The sequence below is a fragment of the Salmo salar genome, chromosome ssa14 (assembly GCF_905237065.1).
Source record: "Salmo salar chromosome ssa14, Ssal_v3.1, whole genome shotgun sequence".
Lineage (NCBI taxonomy): Eukaryota > Metazoa > Chordata > Actinopteri > Salmoniformes > Salmonidae > Salmo > Salmo salar.
In genome coordinates, this window is record NC_059455.1 from 93,455,737 (window position 1) to 93,473,762 (window position 18,026).

General features: G+C 41.7%; 1 protein-coding gene across 1 annotated transcript in view; it reads left to right on the forward strand.

Annotated features, from left to right (window-relative positions):
• Positions 1-18,026, forward strand: part of LOC106570681 (gamma-aminobutyric acid type B receptor subunit 1) — a 281,759-nt gene that overhangs the window by 82,513 nt on the left and 181,220 nt on the right. The window contains exon 3 of the mRNA XM_045695041.1: positions 17,732-17,799. Coding sequence (XP_045550997.1) covers positions 17,732-17,799 — 68 coding nt within the window. The remainder of the gene's footprint in view (positions 1-17,731; positions 17,800-18,026) is intronic.

Sequence of the window (18,026 nt, forward strand, 5' to 3'; positions counted from 1 at the left end):
TTATATGCTCCGTTATATCCTGTTATATACCCTGTTATTTACTGTTATATGTCCTGTTATATACTGTCTTATATACCCTGTTATTTATTGTTATATGCCCTGTTATGTACTGTTATATGCACTGTTATATACACTGTTATATACTGTTATATACACTGTTATATACTGTTATATACCATGTTATATACTGTTAAATACCCTGTTATACATCCTTTTATTTACCCTGTTATACATCCTGCTAGATACCCTGTTATACACCTGGTTATATACACTGTTATACACCCTGTAATATGCTGTTATATACCCTGTTATACACCCTGTTATATACCCTGTTATTTACTGTTATACATCCTGTTATATATCTTGTTATATACCCTATAATATACAGTTATGTATCCTGTTATATACCCTGTTATTTACTGTTATACATCCTGTTATATATCTGTGTTATATACCCTATAATATACAGTTATGTATCCCTGTTATATACCCTGTTATTTACTGTTATACATCCTGTTATATACCCTGTTATTTACTGTTATACATCCTGTTATATACTGTCTTATATACATTTTACTTTTACTAGTATTGAGACGCTGTTATAGTTACAGTTAGATACATTCATTTTTCTGTGTGTATACACCCTGGCGTTAAACATCATGCTATACCAATGAGCTACAGGTAAGTCCTGTTATATACCCCGTTATTTACTGTTATATATCCTGTTATATACTGTCTTATATACCCTGTTATATAATGTTATACACCCTGTTATATACTGTTATACACCCTGTTATATACTCTGTTATACACCCTGTTATATACTGTTATACACCCTGTTATATACTGTTATATACCCTGTTATGTTCTGTTGTACACCCTGTTATATGCTGTTGTATACCCTTTTATTTACTGTTATACAACCTGTTGTAAACTGGTGTATACCATGTTATATACCCTGTTATACATCCTGTTGTACATCCTGTTATATACTCTGTTTATATGCTGTTATATACATACCCTTGTAAAACTGACCATCCTACCGATCCTCGACTTCGGCGATGTCATTTACAAAATAGCCTCCAATACCCTACTCAATAAATTGGATGCAGTCTATCAGAGTGCCATCCGTTTTGTCACCAAAGCCCCATATACTACCCGCCACTGCGACCTGTACGCTCTCATTGGCTGGCCCTCGCTTTATACTCGTCACCAAAACCTACTGGCTCCAGGTCATCTACAAGACCCTGCTAGGTAAAGCCCCGCCTTATCTCAGCTCACTGGTCACCATAGCAGCACCCACCTGTAGCACGCGCTCCAGCAGGTATAGCTCACTGGTCACCCCCAAAGCCAATTCCTCCTTCGGCCACCTCTCCTTCCAGTTCTCTGCTGCCAATGACTGGAACGAACTACAAAAATCTCTGAAACTGGAAACACTTATCTCCCTCACTAGCTTTAAGCACCAGCTGTCAGAGCAGCTCACAGATTACTGCACCTGTACATAGCCCATCTATAATTTAGCCCAAACAACTACCTCTTCCCCTACTGTATTTATTTATTTATTTTGCTCCTTTGCACCCAATTATTTATATTTCTACTTGCACTTTCTTCCACTGCAAATCTACCATTCCAGTGTTTTAATTGCTATATTGTATTTACTTCGCCACCATGGCCTTTTTTTGCCTTTACCTCCCTTATCTCACCTCATTTGTTCACATTGTATATAGACTTATTTTTCTTCTGTATTATTGACTGTATGTTTGTTTTACTCCATGTGTAACTCTGTGTTGTTGTATGTGTCGAACTGCTTCGCTTTATCTTGGCCAGGTCGCAATTGTAAATGAGAACTTGTTCTCAACTTGCCTACCTGGTTAAATAAAGGTGAAATAAATAAATACAAATTACACCCTGTTATACATCCTGTGATATACCCTGTTATACACCCTGTTATATACTGGTATATACCGTGTTATATACTGTTATACATCCTGTTATATACTGTCTTATATAACCTGTTATACACCCTGCTATATACTGTTATATACCCTGTTATACATCATGTTATATACCCACTAATATACTGTTTTATACGCTGTCTTATATACCTTGTATATACTGTTAAATATCCTGTTATATACCCTGTTGTATATACTGTTATTTACTCTGTTAACACCCTGTTATATACCGTTTTATATACCCTGTTACATTTACAGTTATACACCCTGTTATATACCCTGTTATATACCCTTTTATTTACTGTTATACACTCTACTATAAACTGGTATATACCATGTTATATACCCTCTTATATACCCTGTTATACTTCCTGTAATATACCCTGTTATACATCCTGCTATATACCCTTTTATATTCCCTGTTATACATCCTTTTATATAATCTGTTTATATACTGTTATACAACATGTTATATACTGTTACACATCCTGTTATACGCCCTATTATATACACTGTTATACACCCTATAATATGCTGTTATATAACCTGTTATACATCCTGTTAAATACTCTGTTATATACTGTTATATACCCTGTTGTATACCCTATCATGTATACAATACATCCTGTTATATACCCTGTAATTTACTGTTATACATCCTGTTAAATACTGTCTAATACCTTTTAAATACTGTTATATACCCTGTTATACCCCGTTATATACTGTTATACACCCTGTTATGTACTGTTATATACTGTTATATACCCTTTTATTTACTGTTATACACCCTGTTATATACTGGTATATACCCTGTTATACATCCTGTTATATACCCTGTTATATACTGGTATATACCCTGTTATATACTGTTATATACCCTGTTATACATCCTGTTATATACCCTGTTATATACTGGTATATACCCTGTTATACATCCTTTTATGTACGCTGTTATACATCCTGTTAAATACTGTGTTATATATCCTGCTATATACCTTTTTATACACCCTGTTATACATCCTGTCATATACACTGTTATACATCCTATAATATGCTGTTATATACTCTGTTATATACCCTGTTATACATCCTGTTATATACCCTATAATATACAGTTATACATCCTGTTATATACCCTATACTCATGCATACCCTGTTATACACCCTGTTATATAACCTGTTATATACCCTGTTATACATCCTGTTATATACCCTATAATATACAGTTATACATCCTGTTATATACCCTATACTCATGCATACCCTGTTATACACCCTGTTATATAACCTGTTATATACCCTGTTATACAGTGCATTCAGAAAGAGTTCAGACCCCTTGACTTTTACACATTTTGTTACGTTACAGCCTTATTCTAAAATTGCTTAAATATTTTTGTTATTCTACACACAATACCCCATAATGACGAAGCGAAATCATCCTTGAGATGTTTCTACAACTTGATTGGAGTCCACCTGTGGTAAATTCTATTGATTGGTCATGATTTGGAAAGGAGCACGCCTGTCTAATAAGGTCTCACAGTTGACAGTGCATGTCAGAGCAAAAAATAAGCCATAAGGTTGAAGGAATTGTCTGTAGAGTTCTGTCGTGGAATTTCTAATCAACGGGAAGAGAGACTGCAGATTCTTTCAAACAACACTTTATCATAAGATTTGCAAAAATGGAGAATCAACTATTCACTCAACAGTGCATAGTTGAAAAGTTCAACGAACAGTGCCGGTTCAATGCTTTTATAGAGAAGACACATACAACCCCTTTCTGTATACGTGGCAGTCAGTAGATAGTGTGTAAAAGGTAATTCGTTGTCTGTGTAAACTTAAGATAGCACAAGGTTGATAGCACTAGGGCTCAACCGTCTAACTGCATTCACAACAACAAATATCCTTTCTGCAAGGTTCCATACATGTGACTTTCTTTAGATAGTAAACCCACGGGATTTCACATGCTGCGGTTGCACCCAAACGTCTCTTAGCTGTAAGCCCAGTCTTATGATTGTCACACCAAGACAAGAGACTATTCTTTAAACTGTTTAGGATAGGGCGCAGTATTTTCACGGCTGGATAAAAAACGTACCCGATTTAATCTGGTTATTACTCCTGGGCGAAAAACAGTAGGGAATTTGGATAGTGATCGATCTGAGAACAATGACACGGGTGCGCGCGTGAACGTGAAGGGTCCATTTTACATTTTCAGTCTTTGAACGAAAACAACGACTCCCGGTCGGAATATTATCGCTATTTTACGAGAAAAATCGCATAAAAATTGATTTTAAACAGCGTTTGACATGCTTCGAAGTACGGTAATGGAATATTTTGAAATGTTCTACCCTTCGGATAGTGTCTTGAACGCAAGAACAAAACACCGCTATTTGGATATAACTATGGATTATTTGGAACCAAAACAACATTGGGTGTAAAGTAGAAGTCCTCGGAGTGCATTCTGACGAAGAACAGCAAAGGTAATCCAATTTTTCTTATAGTAATTCTGAGTTTGGTGAGTGCCAAACTTGGTGGGTGTCAAAATAGCTAGCCATGATGGCCGGGCTATCTACATTTACATTTACATTTAAGTCATTTAGCAGACGCTCTTATCCAGAGCGACTTACAAATTGGTGCATTCACCTTATAATATCCAGTGGAACAACCACTTACAATAGTGCATCTAAATCTTTTAAGGGGGGGTTAGAAGGATTACTTTATCCTATCCCAGGTATTCCTTAAAGAGGTGGGGTTTCAGGTGTCTCCGGAAGGTGGTGATTGACTCCGCTGTCCTGGTGTCGTGAGGGAGCTTGTTCCACCATTGGGGTGCCAGAGCAGCGAACAGTTTTGACTGGGCTGAGCGGGAACTGTGCTTCCTCAGAGGTAGGGAGGCGAGCAGGCCAGAGGTGGATGATCGCAGTGCCCTTGTTTGGGTGTAGGGCCTGATCAGAGCCTGAAGGTACGGAGGTGCCGTTCCCCTCACAGCTCCGTAGGCAAGCACCATGGTCTTGTAGCGGATGCGAGCTTCGACTGGAAGCCAGTGGAGAGAGCGGAGGAGCGGGGTGACGTGAGAGAACTTGGGAAGGTTGAACACCAGACGGGCTGCGGCGTTCTGGATGAGTTGTAGGGGTTTAATGGCACAGGCAGGGAGCCCAGCCAACAACGAGTTGCAGTAATCCAGACGGGAGATGACAAGTGCCTGGATTAGGACCTGCACCGCTTCCTGTGTGAGGCAGGGTCGTACTCTGCGAATGTTGTAGAGCATGAACCTACAGGATCGGCTCACCGCCTTGATGTTAGTGGAGAACGACAGGGTGTTGTCCAGGGTCACGCCGAGGCTCTTAGCACTCTGGGAGGAGGACACAAGGGAGTTCTCACCCGTGATGGCGAGATCATGGAACGGGCAGTCCTTTCCTGGGAGGAAGAGCAGCTCCGTCTTGCCGAGGTTCAGCTTGAGGTGGTGATCCGTCATCCACACTGATATGTCTGCCAGACATGCAGAGATGCGATTCGCCACCTGGTTGTCAGAAGTGGGAAAGGAGAAGATTAATTGTGTGTCATCTGCATAGCAATGATATGAGAGACCATGTGAGGATATGACAGAGCCAAGTGACTTGGTGTATAGCGAGAATAGGAGAGGGCCTAGAACAGAGCCCTGGGGGACACCAGTGGTGAGAGCACGTGGTGCGGAGACAGATTCTCGCCACGCCACCTGGTAGGAGCGACCTGTCAGGTAGGACGCGATCCAAGCGTGGGCCGCGCCGGAGATGCCCAGCTCGGAGAGGGTGGAGAGGAGGATCTGATGGTTCACAGTATCAAAGGCAGCAGATAGGTCTAGAAGGATGAGAGCAGAGGAGAGAGAGTTAGCTTTAGCAGTGCGGAGAGCCTCCGTGACACAGAGAAGAGCAGTCTCAGTTGAATGCCCAGTCTTGAAACCTGACTGATTAGGATCAAGAAGGTCATTCTGAGAGAGATAGCAAGAGAGCTTGCCAAGGACGGCACATTCAAGAGTTTTGGAGAGAAAGGAAAGAAGGGATACTGGTCTGTAGTTGTTGACATCGGAGGGATCGAGTGTAGGTTTTTTCAGAAGGGGTGCAACTCTCGCTCTCTTGAAGACGGAAGGGACGTAGCCAGCGGTCAAGGATGAGTTGATGAGCGAGGTGAGGTAGGGGAGAAGGTCTCCGGAAATGGTCTGGAGAAGAGAGGAGGGGATAGGGTCAAGTGGGCAGGTTGTTGGGCGGCCGGCCGTCACAAGACGCGAGATTTCATCTGGAGAGAGAGGGGAGAAAGAGGTCAAAGCACAGGGTAGGGCAGTGTGAGCAGGACCAGCGGTGTCGTTTGACTTAGCAAACGAGGATCGGATGTCGTCAACCTTCTTTTCAAAATGGTTGACGAAGTCATCCGCAGAGAGGGGGGGGGGGGGGGAGGAGGATTCAGGAGGGAGGAGAAGGTAGCAAAGAGCTTCCTAGGGTTAGAGGCAGATGCTTGGAGTTTAGAGTGGTAGAAAGTGGCTTTAGCAGCAGAGACAGAAGAGGAAAATGTAGAGAGGAGGGAGTGAAAGGATGCCAGGTCCGCAGGGGAGGCGAGTTTTCCTCCATTTCCGCTCGGCTGCCCGGAGCCCTGTTCTGTGAGCTCGCAGTGAGTCGTCAAGCCACGGAGCAGGAGGGGAGGACCGAGCCGGCCTGGAGGATAGGGGACAGAGGAAATCAAAGGATGCAGAGAGGGAGGAGAGGAGGGTGGAGGAGGCAGAATCAGGAGATAGGTTGGAGAAGGTTTGAGCAGAGGGAAGAGATGATAGGATGGAAGAGGAGAGAGTAGCGGGAGAGAGAGAGCGAAGGTTGGGTCGGCGCAATACCATCCGAGTAGGGGCAGAGTGAGAAGTGTTGGATAAGAGCGAGAGGGAAAAGGATACAAGGTAGTGGTCGGAGACTTGGAGGGGAGTTGCAATGAGATTAGTGGACGAACAGCATCTAGTAAAGATGAGGTCAAGCGTATTGCCTGCCTTGTGAGTAGGGGGGGAAGGTGAGAGGGTGAGGTCAAAAGAGGAGAGGAGTGGAAAGAAGGAGGCAGAGAGGAATGAGTCAAAGGTAGACGTGGGGAGGTTAAAGTCACCCAGAACGGTGAGAGGTGAGCCATCCTCAGGAAAGGAACTTATCAAGGCATCAAGCTCATTGATGAACTCTCCAAGGGAACCTGGAGGGCGATAAATGATGAGGATGTTAAGCTTGAAAGGGCTGGTAACTGTGACAGCATGGAATTCAAATGAGGAGATAGACAGATGGGTCAGGGGAGAAAGAGAGAATGTCCACTTGGGAGAGATGAGGATTCTAGTGCCACCACCCCGCTGGCTCGATGCTCTAGGGGTATGCGAGAACACGTAGGCAGACGAGGAGAGAGCAGTAGGAGTAGCAGTGTTATCTGTGGTAATCCATGTTTCCGTCAGCGCCAGGAAGTCTAGGGACTGGAGGGTAGCATAGGCTGAGATAAACTCAGCCTTGTTGGCCGCAGACCGGCAGTTCCAGAGGCTACAGGAGACCTGGAACTCCACGTGGGTCGTGTGCGCTGGGACCACCAGGTTAGAGTGGCAGCGGCCACACGGTGTGGAGCGTTTGTATGGCCTGTGCAGAGGGGAGAGAACAGGGATAGACAGACACATAGTAGACAAGCTACAGAAGAGGCTACGCTAATGCAAAGGAGATTGGAATGACAAGTGGACTACACGTCTCGAATGTTCAGAAAGTTAAGTTTACGTTGCAAAAATCTTATTGACTAAAATGACGAAAATGATACAGTACTGCTGGCTGGTGGAGTAGGCTAGCTAGCAGTGGCTGCGTTGTTGACTTTGAACGTGTAGCTGGCTAGGTAACCTCGATAGTTTCAGTACTACACCATGTCTTGATACAAAGCAACTTTGTAGCTAGCTAGCTAACATAACACTAATCAAGACGTTCCTTGTAATGTATTTAGTTTCTACAATGCTGCTCGTCGGTAATAGTTGGCTGGGTTAGGAAAAATGGCGTCGCGGGGGACGGAAATAGCTGGCTAGCTAACTTCGATGGCTGGCTAGCTAACCTCGGTAATTACTAAACTACACAATTATCAAGCTATGACAAAGTCAACTAAGTAGCTAGCTAGCTAACACTGCACTAGTCAAATCGTTCCGTTGTAAAGTATTAGTATCTGCAGCGCTGCTAGTCGGTAACGGTTGGCTAGCTAGCAGTGGGTTAATGATGACTAGGTGTGTTGACTAAGTCTGGCGCCGCGTCGCGGCTGGCTAGCTCACCTCGATAATTACTCAAACTACACAATTATCTTAGATACAGAGACAAGAGGAAACTCCTGCAATATCCGTAGTAACTTTCCACCTCACTGCAGAGCTTCTCTCTCTTTTCAGGGTTCACTAGATCTACTCAGAATATTGCATAATGTGCTTTCACCGAAAAGCTATTTTAAAATCTGACATAGCGATTGCATAAAGGAGTTCTGTATCTATAATTCTTAAAATAATTGTTATGTTTTTTGTGAACGTTTATCATGAGTAATTTAGTAAATTCACCGGAAGTTTCGGTGGGTATGCTAGTTCTGAACGTCACATGCTATTGTAAAAAGCTGGTTTTTGATATAAATGTGAACTTGATTGAACAAAACATGCATGTATTGTATAACATAATGTCCTAGGAGTGTCATCTGATGAAGATCATCAAAGGTTAGTGCTGCATTTAGCTGTGGTTTTGGTTTTTGTGACATTATATGCTAGCTTGAAAAATGGGTGTGTGATTATTTCTGGCAGGGTACTCTCCTGACATAATCTAATGTTTTGCTTTCGTTGTAAAGCCTTTTTGAAATCAGACAGTGTGGTTAGATAAAGGAGAGTCTTGTCTTTAAAATGCTGTAAAATAGTCATATGTTTGAAAAATGGAAGTTTTCAGATTTTCGAGGAGTTTGTATTTCACGCCACGCCCATCATTGGATATTGGAGCAGGTGTTCCGCATCAGCTTGATGGGAATTTTAGAAAAGTGTATAAGTAAAAGGGTACAAGCAGTAAAACCAAGCAGTAAAACACCAAGCAGTAAAACACAGGATAGTATGACTAATGATGTAATTTTCCACTGCTTTTCCTCCCTTTTGAGACTAAGTATCAGTATTAGGTAGCCTAATAGAAAATGGCTTACAAGCATTTCCTTAAACAAGCATTAACACGAGGGAAAATAAAATGCTTTCTTACACTTAGTACATTACAATTGTAAATGACCTCTGTTGTCATTGAGTTTCAACCCTTCATATAGTGCAATTCAATCTCAGAAGGGGGTAAGGAACATATGAATTCAAACATCATTACATACTTTAACACCACACACAAGAAGAGATCAGAACAACAGCTCAGTTCATTTCTGATTCAGGAAATCCAGACAACATGACAAATTATTACTTCGGACAAATATTACTACAAATCTCTAAACAAACGTCAAAGAGAATAACAACACATTCTGTTGAAACAATTTTTCCAAATTGGTTATACTCCCCTTATCACATTGTCAACCTCATCGCAGAGTCATAGGGTCAGGAAATTATCCCGATCATCCAGCAGACCCAATCTGGTGAGATTTATCTAAACAAAACAGAACAAACAACGCAACATTACAGTCCTTTATATATCACTCAATACATCCCAACATATCACTCAAGGTGTCTAAACTTCAATCCAAAACCCTCAAAAGACTGGTAATTCCCCCATTTTGACACGACTCACCATAGTGACTAATGTGTAAAAAACAACAACACTACTGATGAGAAATAAAACAAAACAAATTAAAATAACAAAATCGGATTAGAATCACTACCCATAATAACTCCATAAAGAAAAGATTTGTACCCATAACTTGATTCAAGGAATAGAAACATAGACTAGAGACAGGACTATCCATCCATTACACATAGAAATATTAAATATAACCGTCTCCGTAATTATCCATCATTACAAATGACTTTAAATTCATCATCCAATGTCTCTCGGCTTTCCAGTGAGGGCGGTCAAACCACACTAGAATGTCAGAAAAGAGGTCAGAGGTCATTCAAACCCTTCAAAGAAGCGTCTCTTTCTCTATTAGACCAATTATCTAAAAACAGTCAATCATTTCATACATTTCGTGTCCCAGGTTCACAGTAAGTTTCTCCAGTACATTTTTTTAAATCAAAATTAATTCATGTGTTCAATTAAACTCAGACAATAAAAATATCTGAAAATCCCATGTGTGACTGTGCCCCTTTAAAATACCTCGGCACTAACCCATATTCATGACCAGTAAGTTGTGTGTGTGTGTGTGTGTGTGTGGTAAACCATATGGTAAAAACAAACAGAAATGGCCAGGACTTATTTAATTTGGTAGTTTACTGCCTAATCCGGATACCTTTTATACTAACTACACTGCAGAATTTCACTCACTGATCTCTCCTAAAAACCATAGCCTCGGGAAACATTTCAAAGAGAGATAGAAAAAAAAAATACTACCCCCATTCTCCTGGATTGGAAACAAAACATTTCTTTAGCATAAGGGATCAGTGATGTTTTATCCCTGGCATCTATTAAAAAGTTGTTTGAGATGTGGTCTCCTACGTCTCCCTTAACAACCATACCTCTATGAACCACTTTTGATCTAGGCCATACACCGCTATGTACCATTTTCCTGATCCGATTGCTTTCAAGTGGATTGGTTACTGCTCTTTTGAAGAAGATGCTAAGGCTTGCATCGCACCCCCCCCCCCCCAAATGCAGCGGGCGCAGTAGTCTCCATTACCACTCTACTCATTATTTAACCTTGTACCTTGTATTACTAAAGTATCGCATCATTAGAGTGCTAAAAAATACATTCATTAGCATAAACTCAGCAAAAAAAAGAAACGTCCTCTCATTGTCAACTGCGTTTATTTTCAGCAAAATTAACATGTGTAAATATTTGTATGAACATAACAAGATTCAACAACTGAGATATAAACTGAACAAGTTCCACAGACATGTGACTAACAGAAATCGAATAATGTGTCCCTGAACAAAGGGGGGGTCAAAATCAAAAGTAACAGTCAGTATCTGGTGTGGCCACCAGCTGCATTAAGTACTGCAGTGCATCTTCTCCTCATGGACTGCACCAGATTTTCCAGTTCTTGCTGTGAGATGTTACCCCACTCTTCCACCAAGGCACCTGCAAGTTTTCGGACATTTCTGGGGGGGAATGGCCCTAGCCCTCAACCTCCGATCCATCAGGTCCCAGACGTGCTCAATGGGATTGAGATCCGGGCTCTTCGCTGGCCATGGCAGAACACTGACATTCCTGTCTTGCAGGAAATCATGCACAGAACGAGCAGAATGGCTGGTGCTATTGTCATGCTGGAGGGTCATGTCAGGATGAGCCTACAGGAAGGGTACCACATGAGGGAGGAGGATGTCTTCCCTGTAACGCACAGCGTTGAGATTGCCTGCTATGACAACAAGCTCAATCCGATGATGCTGTGACACACCACCCCAGACCATGACGGACCCTCCACCTCCAAATCAATCCCGCTCCAGAGTACAGGCCTCTGTGTAACGCTCATTCCTTCGACTATAAACGCGAATCCGACCATCACCCCTGTTGAGACAAAACCGCGACTCGTCAGAGAAGAGCACTTTTTGCCAGTCAAGTCTGGTCCGGCGACGGTGGGTTTGTGCCCATGGGCAATGTTGTTGCCGGTGATGTCTGGTGAGGACCTGCCTTACAACAGGCGTACAAGCCCTCAGTCCAGCCTCACTCAGCCTATTGCGGACAGTCTGAGCACTGATGGAGGGATTGTGCATTCCTGGTGTAACTTGGGCAGTTGTTGCCATCCTGTACCTGTCCCGCAGGTGTGATGTTTGGATGTACCGATCCTGTGCAGGTGTTGTTACACGTGGTCTGCCACTACGAGGATGATCAGCTGTCCGTCCTGTCTCCCTGTAGCGCTGTCTTGGGCGTCTCACAGTACGGACATTGCAATTTATTGCCCTGGCCACATCTGCATGCCTCCTTGCAGCATGCCTAAGGCATGTTCACGCAGATGAGCAGGGACCCTGGGCATCTTTCTTTTAGTGTTTTTCAGAGTCAGTGGAAAGGCCTCTTTAGTGTCCTAAGTTTTCATAACTGTGACCTTAATTGCCTACCGTCTGTAAGCTGTTAGTGTTTTAACAACCGTTCCACAAGTGCATGTTCATTTAATTGTTTATGGTTCATTGAACAAGCATGGGAAACAGTGTTTAAACCCTTTACAATGAAGCTCTGTGAAGTTATTTGGATTTTTACAAATTATCTTTGAAAGACAGGGTCCTGAAAAAGGGACGTTTTTTTTTTTACTGAGTTTATTACCATTCACATACTGTCAACACTCATTGAATGTACATCAACCCTCCTTATTAATGTTTTCATCACTGTCACCCATCGTAAGGTTATGAAAATAAAAGAAACCAAACCATGATTATTCTCTCCTTACTAGAAGACAATGTTTTCATTGTAGTCTACCCTAACAATATTACTCTATAGTTTTTAATACCAACCTCTGCTGGATATTCCATTTCTGCGTCACACTACTACTTTACACTACTACTACACTAATACTTTAAACTTCTATTATATTATAGATATTATTATACACATTATTATACGATTAACCTCTACGGGATCAGTGTCAATACTTTTAGACTTTTACTCAAGTTGTCACGGCTGTCTGAAGAATGGGACCAAAGCGCAGCGTGTGTATCATTCCACATTTTATTTTAACTGTGAAACTATGCAAGACATACAAAATAAACTACTAAACAAAATAACAAACCGTGACGAAGAGGTGAAACATACACTACCTCAAAATAATCTCCCACAAAACCTAGTGGGAAAAACAGCAACTTAAATATGATCCCCAATTAGAGACAACGATGACCAGCTGCCTCTAATTAGAGATCATCCCCCAAAAAACAATATAGAAACTACAGAAACTAGAACCCCACATAGAAATACATAAACTAGACAAAACCCCCAACATAGAAAAAAGAAACTAGAACCAACAAAGACATAAATAAACTAGACAAAAACCCCTGTCACGCCCTGACCTACTCTACCATAGAAAATAAAAGCTTTTTATGGTCAGGACGTGACACAAGTAGTATTTTACTGGGTGACTTTCACTTTTACTTAAGTCATTTTTGCTAGATCGAATCCCCGAACTGACAAGGTAAAAATCTGTCATTCTGCCCCTGAACAAGGCAGTTAATCCACTGTTCCTAGGCCATCATTGTAAATAGAATTTGTTCTTAACTGACTTGCCTAGTTAAAGGTTAAATAAAAATAAATGTTCTGTTTATTTATTTAACTAGGCAAGTCAGTCAAAAAAACCTTATTTACAATGGCGACCTACCTCGGCCAAACCCTAACCCAATTGTGCGCCGCCCTATGGGACTCCCAATCACGGCTGGTTGTGATACAGCCTGGAATTGAACCAGGGTCTGTAGTGATGCAGTGCCTTAGCCTGCTGTGCCACTTGGGATCCCCAAATAAAGGTACATTTACTTTTACTAAAGTATTACAATTTGGTAATTTTTCCATCACTGCACACACACAGCTGTGTTTTTGGGACATTCCTGTACCTTTTGTAGTGTACATTTTTGCCTAATAAAAATAGCCCTAAACCTAAACCCTAAACCCTTAAGCTTAAAATAGCATTTGAACAAATTCAGGTCCTGAAAAAAAGTCCTGATGTTTCAAAAAAGTTCTTGTTTTCCTGTTATATACTGTTATATTAAGTTGGATTATTAGGACATTGGGGTCCTAATAGTGTAGGAAAACAAATACACACACACACACACACACACACACACACACACACACACACACACACACACACACACACACACACACACACACACACACACGTCCTCAGGGAGCTGGGGTATAGAGAGGCAGTTACAACACAGCAGAACAGACAGAATACCCACAGCAACACTCAGATGTATGCGAAATCATAGAAACAGAATCTAGATTCTGGATTACGTTTCTATGTGAGAAACATGATGCTATTTGGCCTGTTGAGAGGACACAGGCTGTTGTCTAGTAGACAAAACCTATAGCTAGTTTTCCAGCTACACTGTTATCTTCTCTAGGGTAGGGGCCAGTATTTTCACGGCCGGATGAAAAACGTACCCAAATTAAACGGCCTACTACTCGGGCCCAGGAACTAGAATATGCATATCATTAGTAGATTCGAATAGAAAACACTTTGAAGTTTCTAAAACTGTTTGAATGGTGTCTGTGAGTATAACAGAACTCATATGGCAGGCAAAAACCTGAGAAAAATCTAACCAGGAAGTGGGAAGTCTGGTGCTTGTAGTCCTTTCAAGTCATTGCCTATCGAACACACAGTGACTTAGGGTTCATTTTGCACTTCCTAAGGCTTCCACTAGATGTCAACAGTCTTTAGAAATTTGTTTGATGCGTCTATGATGAATCAGAGAGCGAACAAAGGAAGTTGGAAGTTGTTACTCAGGAAAGGACATGACTTCATTGGCGCACATTCACGTGAGTGTTAGCTGTGTTCCAAAACATTTTTCAAGACACTGGAATCGTCCGGTTGGAATATTATTGAAGTTAAAAAGGCCCTAAAGATTGATGCTATACAACGTTTGACATGTTTGAACGAACGTAAATATAACTTTTTTTGACGTTTCGTCGTGAAATTTTCGGCGCGCTTCCTACACTTGGAGTAGCTTACTGAATGCGGAAACAACAAGGAGTTATTTGGACATAAATTATGGACTTTATCGAACAAAACAACATTTATTGTTGACCTGGGATTCCTGGAAGTGCCTTCTGATGAAGATCATCAAAGGTAAGTGAATATTTATAATGCAATTTATGATTTTAGATGACTCCAAAATGGCGGTATCTGTATTGCCTAGTGTATTTTTCTGAGCGCAGTACTCAGATTATTGCAAAGTGTGCTTTCCCCGTGAAGCTTTTTTGAAATCTGTCACAGCTGTTGCATAAAGGAGATATTCATCTATTATTCTTTGAATAACAGTTTAATATTTTATCCACGTTTATGATGAGTATTTTTGTAAATTGTTGTGCTGATCCACCGGCAGTGTTGGAGGCAAAATATTTTCTGAACATCACGCGCCAATGTAAAAGGCTGTTTTTGGATATAAATATCAACTTGATCGAACAAAAAATGCATGTATTGTGTAACATGGTGTCCTAGGAGTGTCATCTGATGAAGATCGTCAAAGGTTAGTGCATAATGTTATCTGAATTTCTGGTATTTGTGACGCCTGTCCTTGCTAGGAAAATGGCTGTGTGGTTTTTCTTGTGTTGGAACTGTCCTAACATAATCTAACTTTATGCTTTCGCCGTAAAGCCTTTTTGAAATCGGACAATGTGGTTACATTAAGGAGACGTGTATCTTTAAAATGGTGTAAAATAGTCGTATGTTTGAGAACTTTGAATTATGACATTTTGTGGTTTTGAATTTGGCGCTCTGATTTTTCACTGGCTGTTGAATAGTGTGAACCAAGAGAGACTACACCGTTAATCAGCTAACAACCACAGGAGCTGGAATACCCACATTTAGATGTATGAGAGAACAATATACTATGATGTGGATGGCAGCAGTGACATCACTCCAATGAGAATTACATCCAGTTATATCTGCTAGGCCTATACAGCAACAGTGTGAAGCTAGGCTACAATGTTAATCAGCTAGCATTATTGCATTCATGTAAATAGCCTAATTGTGTTGTATTGCAAGGTGTGTGTGTGTGATATAGTGTAGGTGTGTGATATAGTATAGGTGTGTGATATAGTGTGTGTGTGTGTGTGTGTGTGTGTGTGTGTAGGTGTGTAATAAGCCTGTCAAGTAGGGAGAATTCGGTCCTCAGTTGACATGACTTTGTTTGTTGACGTGTTCATCAGAGCCTGTCTACCTCCCCCATCTGTGTACTATCTCCTTCACTAGACAAAGGCATTTTATTGCGGCTCTGATCTCAATGAATCAATTCAATTCAATTGAAAGGCTTTATTGGCACATGGAACATATGTTAACATTGCCAAAGCAATGTGGGCAGTGTGCACATAGCCTGTCTTCTCTTGAGAGCCAGGTCTGCCTACGGTGGCCTTTCACATTAGCAAGGCTATGTTCACTGAATCTGTACATAGTCAAAGCTTTCCTTAAGTTTGGGTCAGTCACAGTGGTCAGGTATTATACCACTGTGTACTCTCTGTTTAGGGCCAAATAGCATTCTAGTTTGCTCTGTTTTTTTGTTAATTCTAATGTGTCAAGTAATTATATTTTCGTTTTCTCATGATTTGGTTGGGTCTAATTGTGTTGCTGTCCTGGGGCTCTGTGGGGTCTGTTTGTGAACAGAGCCCCAGGACCAGCTTGCTTAGGGGGCTCTTCTCCAGGTTCATCTCTCTGTAGGTGATGGCTTTGTTATGGAAGGTTTGGGAATCACTTCCTTTTAGGTGGTTGTAGAATTTAATGTCTCTTTTCTGGATTTTGATAATTAGCGGGTATCGGCCTAATTCTGCTCTGCATGCATTATTTGGTGTTCTACGTTGTACACTGAGGATATTTTTGCAGAATTCTGCATGCAGAGTCTCAATTTGGTGTTTGTCCCATTTTGTGAATTTTTGGTTGGTGAGCGGACCCCAGACCTCACAACCATAAAGGGCAATGGGTTCTATAACTAATTCAAGTATTTTTAGCCAGATCCTAGTTGATATGTTGAATTTCATGTTCCTTTTGATGGCATAGAAGGCACTTCTTGCCTTGTCTCTCAGATCGTTCACAGCTTTGTGGAAGTTACCTGTGGTGCTGATGTTTAGGCCGAGATATGTATAGTTTTTTTGTGTGCTCTAGGGCAACGGTGTCTAGATGGAATTAGTATTCGTTGTCCTGGCAACTGGACTTTTTTTGGAACACCATTATTTTTGTCTTACGGAGATTTACTGTCAGGGCCCAGGTCTGACAGAATCTGTGCAGAAGATCTAGGTGCTGCTGTAGGCCCTCCTTGGTTGGGGATAACAGCACCAGATCATCAGCAAACAGTAGACATTTGACTTCAGATTCAAGTAAAGTGAGTTTGGGTGCTTGGAGGAGAAGAAGACAGAACGTAAACTACTCAAAATGGAGACAGCGGTTGATAAACTGGAGGCTGTGTTTCAGAAGGCACAGGCTAACATGGAGTACATGGAGAAGCAGCTGAGACTTCCTGACTAATGCTCCAGAGAACACTCCTCCTTCTCACAACCCATTGGAAAAGGTCACAGGGGTGGGACTTTGAATCTCCTCCTCCAATACGGTTGAAAAAGAGGCGAGAAATCATGAAAAGATTGATTGAGGTCTGATAAGTAGTCAGTAGGCATAGAGCTGCACCTAGTGGCCACAGGCAGGTACTGACAGTGTTTACAGGAAGAAAAGGCTAAGAGACTAACAGATACAGAGAGATCTAACAGATAGGTCGCATCCCAAAATGTCACCATATTTCCATAGTGCACTACATTTGACCAGAGCTCTATGGACCCTAGTCAAAAGTAGTGCACTATAAAGGGAATAGAGAGCCATTTTGAAACCAAGCCAGAGGACAGGGTTGGCTGGCTGGCTGGCTGACTGGCTGGCTGACTTGTTGGTTGACTGGCTGGCTGGCTGGCTGGCTGACTGGTTGGCTCTCATCATGTCCTGCTCATTTCTTGTTTCTCTGACGGTGTGTCTCTCTTCTTGTTCCCAGGAGGCTGTGCGATCATCCGTCCTCCCAGAGATGGAGGGATAAGGTACAGAGGACTGACCCAAGAGCAGGTAAGGGACGCAGGTTTATTTACTGTACTAGATTGTCACACATGTAGATGACAATTATTCAACAGATACAGCTCCCTATCTCACGTTATGAGTGTGTGTGTGTGTGTGTGTGTGTGTGTGTGTGTGTGTGTGTGTGTGTGTGTGTGTGTGTGTGTGTGTGTGTGTGTGTGTGTGTGTGTGTGTGTGTGTGTGTGTGTGTGTGTGTGTGTGTGTGTGTGTGTGTGTGT